Raw genomic sequence first — 10,176 nt, forward strand, 5'->3', positions numbered from 1 at the left:
TCACCACCTACTGGGCAGGGAGGATATTTAATAGTAAAAAGGATAAAGTATATATTTTAGACCAACCAATCACAAAACTGAATTTAAAAAATCGATACAATACATGCATCAGATTTTAGCTAGCCTCCTACTCAACATTTTATTTTAAGAAAGGAAATGTCTTTGAATAAATCTGGTAAATCATTTCATATTTATTTAGGCTATACAATACAAATGACTGATGTAAGTCAATAACGATACTGTCTCATTCCAAACCCTGGTGTTTTCTTTCTGCTGTGTTTCACAAAATTTATTTTACTATTCAAATTATGGTTAGGTTTATGGTTTGGATTAGACTTTATGTTTAGGTTTGAGTTAGGGGTTAATCTTATGAACAATTGTTTAACATTGTTCATTGGTTTGTTTATTTTTCTCTATGGGAGTAAAAGTCAACCCGTACAATTTTCCATCTTTTACTATTATCATGACTTGTCATGAGACCAGGTTGGCTAGCCCGAGCACACCTCAGCCAATCCTGGCCCACCCATAGTTATCCATAAGGTTTACTGTAGTATTCTCTGCTGCCAGTCCCAACAATGTAATTTGTTACTTGTTAACAGGTAGAAGTATCAAAGTAAAGCCGCTGTAAGCCACGTATAAGGGTGAGGTTATGGATGAGGTGATGCAAACACAACTAACAGAAACAGTTAACAATGTCATGTGATAGACAGGCCAAAATACCAATCTAGACCATCCAATACCATACACCAATACTGATGTTTTTAGGTAAAAACTCCCTCTAACATACATAAACAAAACAATGGAGTGGGGTTATCCTTCTCTATGTAGCAGGGATCTGTGGTAGGCCAAACTCATCAACCAGAATGCCATCCTAAAAAATACACACAAATAGAATTTCCATTGAACAAATGTTTTACATTTTACTGAATATGTTTGTTCAGTCATCACTTTATTAATGCAATCTGTACCTCATTGGTTTTAGTGTCACTGGGCATTCCTTCAGGAATGGAGGGTGCAGGCGAGGCTTCATCTAGGTAAGAGCTGTCATCGTCAAGCAGTAACTCATCTCCCAGAGCATCCAACTCTGAAACAGAACAAAAGTGAAGCCCTAAGCTGCAAATACACAAATACATGTACACAACTACACCTATTGTACATACACAAAACTACCTGCTTCTAGTTCATCCTCATCAATTTCTGGTGTGCCATAGCTGCGACTGAGAGATTCCTGCACCTCATTGGCCTCTTCCATCATGTCTTCCAGTTGATCTTGAAGGTCCTATCAGTCACAATGGTAATAATAAGTCATCATGGTTTACCAGGGCCGGATCTAGGGGGGTGCTGTGGTGGGCAAATCCCTTTGCCCCCAAGTGCAAGTGAAGCACTTCGCATCATGGTGCTAACCTTAACCGTAACGCGAGTGCGCTGGAGAAACCCTTGAGCAAAACCACCGCTAAATGCCCCTCCATCCATCCTAGGTTATTGCCCCCCCCACCCCCCGCCCCGCCCCCCTAATGTTACATTTCTAGGCTTGTGATTTAATATCGATCATGTTAAAACAATATTATACTGTACAAACAGCAAATATCAAGACGATTGTTTTACACACTTCAATCTGATCAATCTTCACTTCTTTGTATGCTTGCTTCATTTCTTTAGCTCCAATCTTCATAGCTTCCACCTACAAAAGTATAGATTACATAATGGTTAAATGTATCTGAAAACAAATTCAATGGTTGGAAGTATGATACTACCAGAGAGGTGAAATAATGACTTAAGACTTTACCGTTGTTTTGGTGTCCCTTAAAGACTGGATTGTGTAGTTGGCTTGTTCCATATTAAATGACTGCTGGGTAAGCTGATCTCTTTGGCCTTCATACCTATAGTATAACAAATCAAACAAAATAAATAATACAATTTAACATAGTCTTTAACACGTTATAACACATCTTATATCACAATGAAAGCAGAACTTTTTGGATATATTGTAATATGCAATGTATTTATTTAATTAATATTAAATATTGAATACGATATGAAGCCTACTATTAATAACGTGTTATTTATATAATTATTTTATATTAAAAACTCACATCCTCTTTTGTTTCAGCACTCGCATCGCCTTCTGTCTCACTGTATTCTGTAAAGAGATTGTAAATCTCGCGCTTACAGAACTGTTTAATATATACAGTAGCAAGGATGAGAGTTTGCATCATGTTGCAACAACGTGCGTCTCTGATGCTCACTTTTGCAGGTCCGTCCCTCATCTTTTTCATCTGGTCCTTATACTTCATTAGCTCTGCGTCAATTCTGGCTATTTTCTTATCGATCGACTCGATCCTCGTATCCACCTACATGGGGGCATCACACAACAGCCACCGTGTATTTATGCCTGAGAAAAACAATCAAATCGGTGCACTGAGCTTCTGCAAGACATTTACAAGATACTTACATTGCCTATGCAGTCTGACAGGTTGGGAGCAGACGCCTGCTTGCTCCGACCGAAAATTCGGTTCATTTTTAACAGGACTGACTTTTCTGTTTTGATTTGTAACGGTATTTAAATACAAAGCATCACATCAGGCTTGTTCCGGTTACTCACCATAATAAAAGTCACAGAAGACAAACATTTCACATTGACAAGCCGTACAGTTGCAATTTTGTACTTTAGTTTACCACTCATTTATTAAACATGAATAGCCCTCTCTTTTTTTACACGCAGACTCTCGATAATAATTAATTTGTTATTATTAGTTAAGCAACGATTATTCAAGATGACGATTGTTGTTGTGTTGGAAGTAGGCTAGAATTAATATTGGTTTTGAAATAATGTCCAAAGTGGTCAACTGAATGTAAGGAATTATTTCTATTAATTAATAGTCACAATTTGCATAAGAATTTCACATTCTAATGAAAGCCCTCATTATAATTTGCAAACCTTAGAAAGGGCAAATCCTTTCAAAATTTCTAAAAGCTGTTGATAGTATTTTATTATATTATGAAATGTATATATATTTGTAGTATGTTAGGAATATCTTCATTAGTTAGTGAGTTAAACAACATGGGAGAGTGGGGGGAAATGCATAATAGGATAGAAGTAATTTGTGAAACGGTTATATTGAAGAGCAATATTGTGAAACATATTATCTGTTGAAATAACCATGTTTATCACAAGAAAAATAACTCCATTCTAGTCAGAGATGGAAGATGGATGACTTGGGTGATGTCAGCTTAAATGGGACACTTTTTTGGAAAATCATCTAGTATTAAAATTAGGGCTGTTGAGTTAACGCGTTAATAACGCGTGATTAATTATACAAAAAAATAACACGTTAAAATTATTAACGCATTTAATCACATGCTTGTAGTACCACCTGTATACTCGAGAGGGCAGTAAGTGAAATTTCAGCAGGTGAGCAACACACAGTTTATACAGTGAAGAAAACAACACAGATATGCGTTACCATAGACATATTTATTATGTCTATGTGCGTTACTAGAGCCAGTTGCGACAACTGAAGTTCTAAATGCTTGATCGTCACGTGATTCACGTAGACTTCAGATAGTTCCAGGAAGTGCTTTGGCGGACATTTCAAACTGTTAGAGTAGAGTGACAGAACTGCGATTTCTGGTAATTAGTAGTCAATAAATGTATTTATTTTATATTTGGGCACTAACAGCCCAATTCTGGTATCGGATCAAAATGGAGTCCAAGATGGCGTAAATGTGCAGACGTGTTTTGTCTTTGTCCTTGTATACAAGTCCTTGTTTTGCCTTCGCCTACGACTCTATAAGTTACGAGCTAAGAAATTGTCCGTCAACATTTCTTTCCTCTATTGTGTGGTATTATTGTGCTAACGCCGACCGGCGTTGGCTAGCCAATAGCTAGCTAACCAGCTACAGCTAGCGGCCTCCACATATTGTTTTGAGCCAGCCGGATAGCTCTCTCCCCAGATCCGCCTCCCTGGATCCCGGATTCGCCTGCTGACCCGCGCGGCGCACCATCACCAGCTTAGCGGTCTTAGGTTTTTTTTTTCCCACTGCTCTATCAGATTCTTCATAATACAACCGGACTTCTTTGCTGCCCCACTGGATTATTTTTATTTTTTCTCTGGACAATGGCTGCCTTGTACTACAGGATCATCATAGCCAGCCAGTTACCTGGAATGGATCCGACATACGGCTAACGAACTACGGCTAGCGGCATTGTTCCGGACTCTGCTTATAGCTTGTCTCCCTGTTGTCGTCGGCTAATTATCAACACAGCGATAAATTCTTAAAACAGCGACTGTCCACTAGTCTACTCTACGTGTTCACCGGACTTTCACTGGACATTTGTTTCATTATACAGCCGATGCATCTCAGTCAGCTCACCTTGGTTTGTTGATTAGCTGTGGTTGCATACCATAGGCTGGAGGATAATAACAACATACATCACGGTACTGTTTTTGTTTAAATTAGGCCTCAACCTCAACATCGATTACTGTCCTTGCTCAGTCTTCGCTATTACTTGTGATTTTCCTGTTTTGTTTACACCAAATTATGTCGTGTTTTTTGTTGTTTTTGCTTTCCTTCACTGCCCTACTCTCATGTAGATTACTTAACCCCCTCTGCTTTAATTATGCTAATTCCTCTACTCTATTAACTACAGAGCCAGGCACCTCTGGCATATTTTATCTGTCCAGAGATGCAATCTCTTTTTTTATTACTTTACACTTAGGTTTACCTCAGCTGAACACTCATACTGTTATACCTTTGGCTTATCATATTGCACTCCACTTATTGTATTACAATCTGATGCCCTTTTCCTTGTATAATGCTACCCGCTGTTCTAAACATCCAGTCCTTAAAGTCATGTGCCATATTCTTATTTTTCGTCTCCTTTGCTCATCTGGAGACGTAGAGCTCAACCCTGAAACCCCTAGTGCCTTCTCCGAGCCCCAGGCAATCTCTTTCACTGATTTTTGTGAACGTAAAAGCCTTGGGTTCATGCACATCAACATTAGAAGTCTACTCCCAAAGCTAGACTTACTTACAGCTCTTGTACATTCAGCCGATCCTGATATACTAGCCGTATCCGAATCCTGGCTTAGGAAGTCTGTTAACACCACTGAAATAACAATTCCCAACTATAATATTTTTCGGCAAGATCGAGTTACGAAAGGTGGTGGAGTAGCAATCTACTGTAGAGATAAGCTACAGAGCTCAGTCATCTTGTCCAGATCTGTACCGAAACAGTTTGAACTTTTACTTTTAAAAATCCAGCTATCTTAGAACCAGGCTATTACTGTTGCTGTCTGCTACAGACCCCCCTCAGCTCCGTGCAGTGCCCTTGACTCCATATGTGAACTCATTGCCCCACACTTATCCTCTGAGTTTTTATTGCTTGGTGACTTAAACTGGGATATGCTCAACCCCCCAGTCATTTTACTTTCTAAGCTTGATGCACTTAACCTCACACAGATAATAAATGAACCTACCAGGTTCAACCTCAAATCAGCGACGAAGGGAACCCTTATAGACATTGCCCTGACTAATTTGCCTTGTAAATATACCTCTGCTGTTTATAACCAGGATCTTAGTGATCACTGTCTTATTGCCTGTGTCCGTAATGGGACCGGGGTCAAACGACCACCCCTCATCTCCGTTAAACGCTGTCTAAAACATTTCAGCAAACAGGCTTTTTTAAATGATCTGAATGCTATTTCTTGGTTAAACATTAATCTCATTCCGTCAGTAGAGGGTGCTTGGCTGTACCTCAAAAGTGAATTTCTCTCTGTTTTAAATATGCATGCCCCTTTTAAAAAGTTCAGAACGAAAGATAGATACAGCCCCTGGTTCACCACAGAACTGACCTCTCTCAATCAACACAAAAACACTCTGTGGCGTACCGCGCTAGCCTCAAACAAGCCCAGAAACCGATATACTCAGGTAGTCAGGGAAGCAAAGGCCCACTTCTTTAAACAGAAATGTGCTTATTGCTAAACCAACTCCAAAAAGTTTTGGGATACTGTTAAAACTCTGGAGAACAAGGTCATCTCCTCTCAACTACCTACAGCCCTAAAATTAGATAATATTGTCACTACAGATAAGGTTAAGATTTTAGAGAATTTTAATAAGCATTTCGCTGAAGCCGGCCACGCCTTTCATCTAGATACTCGCCCTAAAGCTAGCTGCCCTACAACCACAATGCCTCCGTGCCCAGCCCCCTCCACACACTTTTCCTTTACCCTTATTCAGACAGCCGAGGTACTCAAAGAATTGCAAAACTTGGACCAATACAAATCAGCTGGGCTGGATAATCTGGATCCTTCTTTTCTAAAATTATCTGCAAATATTATTGCTGCCCCCGTCACCAGTCTATTTAACCTTTCTCTCTTATCTTCTGAAATCCAGAGAGATTGGAAATCCGCCGCAGTCATTCCCCTGTTCAAAGGAGGAGACACTTTTGACCCCAACTGTTACAGACCAATTTCCATCATACCCTGTCTTTCCAAAGTTTTTGAAAAACTGGTCAACAAACAAATTGTCAGTTATCTGGAATCCCACCGCATTCTTTCCACTATGCAGTCTGGTTTTCGTGCTGGTCATGGCTGCACCACGGCTACCCTAAAGGTCTTGAACGACATCATAGCCACTATTGATAAAAAGCAATACTGTGCAGTCGTCTATATCGATCTGTCCAAGGCTTTTGATTCGGTTAATCACCGTGTTCTTATTGGCCGACTCAATAGCCTGGGCTTTTCCCATGACTGCCTCACCTGGTTCTCCAACTATCTCTCCGACAGGGTCCAGCGTGTTAAATCGGAGGGCCTTTTGTCGGGACCCATGCCTGTCTCTATGGGGGTGCCACAGGGCTCGATTCTCGGGCCGACTCTATTTTCCCTCTACATCAGCGATGTGGCTCTCGCTGCTGGTGACTCTCAGATCCATCTTTATGCAGATGATACCATCCTGTACACGTCAGGCTCTTCGTAAGATACTGTGCTCAAAAATCTCCAGGAGAGTTTCAATGACATTCAACATTCCTTTCGAAACCTTCAGTTATTACTAAATTCTGGTAAAACTAAGTGTATGCTTTTCAAGCGATCACTGCCAACACCTGCCTGTCTACCTAGCATTACCATGCTGGATGGGTCTGAACTAGAGTATGTTGATACATATAAATATCTAGGTGTCTTGTTAGACAGCTCTCTCTCCTTCCAGCCGCACATTAACAAATTAAGATCTAAAATTAATTCTAGAATCAGCTTCCTCTTCCGCAACAGGGCCTCCTTCACTCATGCTGCCAAACTTGCTTTGGCGAAAATGACTATCATTCCAATGTTCGACTTTGGCGATGTCATTTATAGAACTGCCTCAAACTTTCTGCTGAAAAAACTGGACGTGATTTATCATAGCGTCATACGTTTTGTTACAAATGCCCCTTACAACACCCACCACTGCAAGCTCTATGCTTTAGTCGGTTGGCCGTCTTTAACTACTCTGCGTTTAACTCACTGGTACCAACTTATTTATAAGTCTCTGCTTGGCAAAGTTCCCCTTTACTTAAGCTGTCTAGTTACCATCGCTCTACCTACTCGCAGTTTACGATCTAGTAGGTATATCGCCTTAGTCACTCCGAAAGCCTGCACAACATTCGGCCGTCAATCCTTCCAGTTTGCAGCTGCCAATGACTGGAATGAACTACAAAAAACCCTAAAACTTGAAACACTTATATCACCAGCTGCCTTTAAACTACTCCTTTCTGAACAATTGTCCGATCTATGTACCTGCTAACTGTCCTCAACTTTTCTACCTTATCCTATGCCCGTATTGCACAGTGGGCCTCTTTCACCTGCATTATTGTCATATCTGCTGACTTTCTTGTACTACTCTTGTTGCTCGGATATTTCTCAAATGCTCTTTTCCATAATTGTGGTCACATAATTCATGCACTCAAATGATCTACCTGCTAGACACACTTTAATCCTGGAATATCCAGTAAAATGTTATATATATATTTTGTACTTTATATTTTTAAAATTGTAAAATATTTTCGCTAGTGCCTTAGCTGTGCTGCTCAACAGAATTCACTTATACCTTATCCTGCTTTTTTGACCCTGTATTGCCGTATTGTGTTTTACTGTAATTAGTAATTTGCACTTCTGTGTTCTGTGTACTTATTATGTATGTTGTCTTGCACATTTATTCGCCTTATCTTGGCCAGGTCGCCGTTGTAAATGAGAATTTGTTCTCAATCGGCCTACCTGGTAAAATAAAGGTTAAATAAAAAAAAATAAAAAATATATTTATGTAACACACTGACATATGTATGTAGCATGAGTATGTTGTTACAGCGATGTTGTTTTTTTAAAGATCAAATCAGCTAATATTTGAGGATTAGTGTTCGCTTACCGTTATTTGCCTCAACTTATTTCAGGCTAGGGTTTCTGTTGCCTTTTTATGTTACCTCATGTTCATTGTTTTCACTAATCTCATGGTAACTAATGTCATATTTATGACTTTTCAGATAGTACAGAGACAGGCTGGTGACAGGTGATTTCCAGCTCGCACTGCACAATGGGTCAATGAACTATTAGCAGCAGTTACGGAAATGTAAAATTTAGTGAAATGAAGCTTATTGTTTACCATTCTTACAATTCTATATATAGTAATATAATTATTTATGTATTATAAATATTATATATCTAATGTATAGTTCTTACAATACTTATTCATATACACAATATATTCAGCTTTAAAACAACTTAAGCATACTCGTATATAAACTGCCGTTCAAAAGTAATGAGGCTGAAAATTCAGCTTGGCATCACAGGAGTAAATTACATTTTAAAATACATTAAAATAGAAAACAGTTATTTTAAATTGTAATAATATATTACGATATTACTTTTTTTTGGTATTTTTATTCAAATAAATGCAATAACTATTTACAGCAATTCATGAATACATTTCTAATAAATTAAATAACATGCCAAGCATTTTGTATGTGTCCTTTCTTTCATGTTGTCGTTGCATAGTCTTCACCATGGTTTGCTGTGCTGCATGGGGATGCGCCAATCGCTCAGAGAATGGTGTGCGAATGTATGGCTTCCCCACTGACATGGAGAGGAGAAAAAACGTTATATTGAACTAATATGCAACTTACCTCACCCTGCAAAACATATATGCTTAGACTCCGTTTCTCTAATTCCAAAAACAATGGATGAAACTGAATCAAGAGAACAGATTTTTCAAGGGTGTTCGTTACTAACTTTATCCAGCTCCAATCCTTGCCTAATCTGTTAGTTATCCGATAACATCCCTTATCTCCTAATTTAATGAGTAATACTCAACTATAAGGTTTTAATTTACAAGTTATTTTTATTTAGATGTACTGATAATATACAGAATAAGATAATATTATTCTTTAAACGTCTCACCTTTTAAAAGTGCGTCGCAAACGGTTTGTTCTGCTGCATCTCTACGGCGCGGCATGTGTTTGCTGCTACTTGCGGGAACTATTGAGAGGCTCCACGAGCCGCCATTGCTGTAAAAAAAAAAAAACGTTCCATTGGAGTCAATGGAGTTGTCGCAACTCTCTCTCTATATGGCTCTGTGCGTTACTAAGGGTTCAAATGCGAACTAAGGGATCTCAATATGTGTTTAAAGATTGAGTATTAAACTATATTTAACTTGATACAGTGACCTAAATATTTAATTTTTATGACGTAACACACCCGAGACGCGACACAAGCATGTCTGACGCAGGTCTTGTGGTGTGACCATCGGGACAGTCCCGAAATTGGGAGCTTTGTTCCGCATCCCGCAAATCATAAGCAGTGTTCCGCATTTCAATTTTGTCTGTATAATTTTTTATCTTTATTATTATTTCGGCATCATTTTATTTCATTGTCCTTTAATTACAAAATCACTATAAAATATAGTTAATAAGAAAACACTGAACATGTGCAGCGCAGCCTTTTTTTCTTGCCAGAGCGGGAAAACACTACAAAAAAACTGCAACAGAAAAATGGGTCTATCCGGAGCTCCCGACAAGAAAAAGTGTCTTTGTTCGTATAATAAAGAATTGGAGAAAACATGGTTAAAACCAGTTACAGGTAACCCTAAAAAAGGATAGTGCAGGGTATGCCACCGAAGTTTCACGGACAGCTCTGCTGAAGCATTTCAGTG

The 10,176-nt window shown here is 38.9% G+C and overlaps 1 protein-coding gene across 1 annotated transcript; it reads right to left on the reverse strand.

Moving 5' to 3' along the window:
- Positions 1–178: 178 nt before the first annotated feature.
- On the reverse strand, positions 179–9,740 carry LOC127645366 (charged multivesicular body protein 5-like). Its single transcript, XM_052128961.1, has 9 exons — positions 9,723–9,740; positions 2,453–2,597; positions 2,247–2,351; positions 2,094–2,140; positions 1,787–1,880; positions 1,610–1,681; positions 1,171–1,279; positions 969–1,084; positions 179–871 (listed from the first exon to the last, which is right to left on the reverse strand). Exons 2-9 carry the CDS (start codon positions 2,516–2,518, stop codon positions 821–823), a joined length of 660 nt encoding a protein of 219 aa, XP_051984921.1. The 5' UTR covers positions 2,519–2,597; positions 9,723–9,740; the 3' UTR covers positions 179–820.
- Positions 9,741–10,176: the final 436 nt, after the last annotated feature.

This window comes from Xyrauchen texanus, chromosome 6, assembly GCF_025860055.1.
Source record: "Xyrauchen texanus isolate HMW12.3.18 chromosome 6, RBS_HiC_50CHRs, whole genome shotgun sequence".
NCBI classification, from domain to species: domain Eukaryota; kingdom Metazoa; phylum Chordata; class Actinopteri; order Cypriniformes; family Catostomidae; genus Xyrauchen; species Xyrauchen texanus.

Bases quoted from the DNA above. Each gene is read 5' to 3' on its own strand.
- LOC127645366 (XM_052128961.1), bottom strand. From the start codon at position 2,518: ATGAACCGAATTTTCGGTCGGAGCAAGCAGGCGTCTGCTCCCAACCTG. The intron at 1,085-1,170 runs GTAGTTTTGTGT...GTTCTGTTTCAG, and splicing joins TGAGGATGAACTAGAAGCAG to AGTTGGATGCTCTGGGAGAT. The intron at 872-968 runs GTACAGATTGCA...TGTATTTTTTAG, and splicing joins GTGACACTAAAACCAATGAG to GATGGCATTCTGGTTGATGA.